We start from the raw sequence: 1434 nt of genomic DNA on the forward strand, positions 1-1434 counted from the left end.
GCAGCCAGGCCGGGGCGGGGGCAGTAGCCGGGCCAGCAGGGGTGGTGAGGGGAGGCCATGATTCCACTTCAGCATCGGCACCAGAGGGAGCCGCTCATCCACCAGGTAGAGCGAGAACTGGGGGCCCGAGAAAGAAGAGGATAGGGTTGAAACCAGGGAGACTAGCTGTCTGCCATCCTGGTGGCCCTTTCCAGGCCTGCACAGCTCCCAGGAGGGCAGAGCCAGGGGCACAGTACTCTCAAGCCAACCTGCAAGGCCTCCGACCCGCACTGCTGCCCGGGCAGGGGGCATTTCCCAAGTGGGCAGTGCCATTGCCAGTTCCCACCACAGCTATGGGAGTTGGCACTTCTGCAAGAAAGGGCCCTCAGAGGTGTGGAGTCTCATCAGCGAAACCCACCTGGCTGTCCCGCAGTACCCCATGCGCACCTGACCCTGGACCTGTGCTTGAGACATACACAATCACAGGCTAGTGGGGGGAGCCTGCCCTGCCCCTGCACACAGCCCGACTGTCCAGCTTTGCACAGACACCTTGGCCTTGGCATCTCTCCTCACCTGCTCCATCCCTAGCTGCACCTCAAAGCCCTCCTGAGATGTCACCTCCTCTGGGAGGTCTCCCCACCCACCGGTCAGCACCAGCCGTGGAACCCAGTGCGAGTTTAGGCCAGGTATGCCAAAGTCTGGATCCCCAGTTGCTGTCCAGGCCTGGTGGGCAGCAGGCTCCTGGGACCATCTAAGACAGGGCACAGGCAGGGCAGGGCGGGCACCACTCACCTGGGTACAGATGAGGTGGAGAGTGGGAGGGAGGGATTCAGGGCTGGACTGCCCCAGGTACTGGGTGAACAGGACACGCTCCCCTTTCTGGCATGAGGCCTCCGCCCCCACACGGAAAAGCAGCAGACCACAGCCCGGTGGGCCCTGGAGAGGAGACACAGGTCAGTCCTCCCCAGTCCCAGCCATGATGCTGTCCTCCCCCCTGGGGTCTCCCGCTCCAAACCTGAGTGTCAGTCATCTTCACTCCAGTGCGGTCACCCACAGTCAGCACCCGAGGGTGGGCAGTGAAGTCTGCCCAACGCCAGGAAGAGGGGTCCCGGAACACAAGGGTCTCAGAGTCCTTGTAGACTTGACGCAATCTTGGGGAGATGGAGAGGCCGTGGGTGGGGGGACAGGCTGATGGGGGAGGGGTCAGGACATGCTGAATAGGGAGCAACGAACTGTGTTCAGTTTGCTGAGTGGGGGCTTTCTGGGTGGGGGCATTACCCATCCTCAGGGGCCCACAAGCAGACGGCTCCTGAACGGCTACAGATGGCCAGTTCCCCGGGCAGGTGCGGGCTAGGGACATAAGTAGGGTAAGTGTCGGGCTGCCCAGCCCCTCCCCCAGCCCCCCTGCCGACTGGCCAACTTGCCCTCACCTGAGGCTGATCCCCGTGGCACCCC

General features: G+C 63.2%; 1 protein-coding gene across 1 annotated transcript in view; it reads right to left on the minus strand.

Moving 5' to 3' along the window:
• Nucleotides 1-1434, minus strand: part of TAF1C (TATA-box binding protein associated factor, RNA polymerase I subunit C) — a 6375-nt gene that overhangs the window by 2036 nt on the left and 2905 nt on the right. Inside the window, 5 exon segments of the mRNA XM_021712108.1 lie at nucleotides 7-117; nucleotides 772-915; nucleotides 995-1130; nucleotides 1258-1329; nucleotides 1410-1432. Of these exon segments, the coding sequence (XP_021567783.1) occupies nucleotides 7-117; nucleotides 772-915; nucleotides 995-1130; nucleotides 1258-1329; nucleotides 1410-1432 (486 nt within the window).

The sequence above is a fragment of the Carlito syrichta genome, unplaced genomic scaffold (assembly GCF_000164805.1).
Source record: "Carlito syrichta isolate Samal-C Ts95f unplaced genomic scaffold, Tarsius_syrichta-2.0.1 Scaffold303074, whole genome shotgun sequence".
Classification (NCBI taxonomy): Eukaryota; Metazoa; Chordata; class Mammalia; order Primates; family Tarsiidae; genus Carlito; species Carlito syrichta.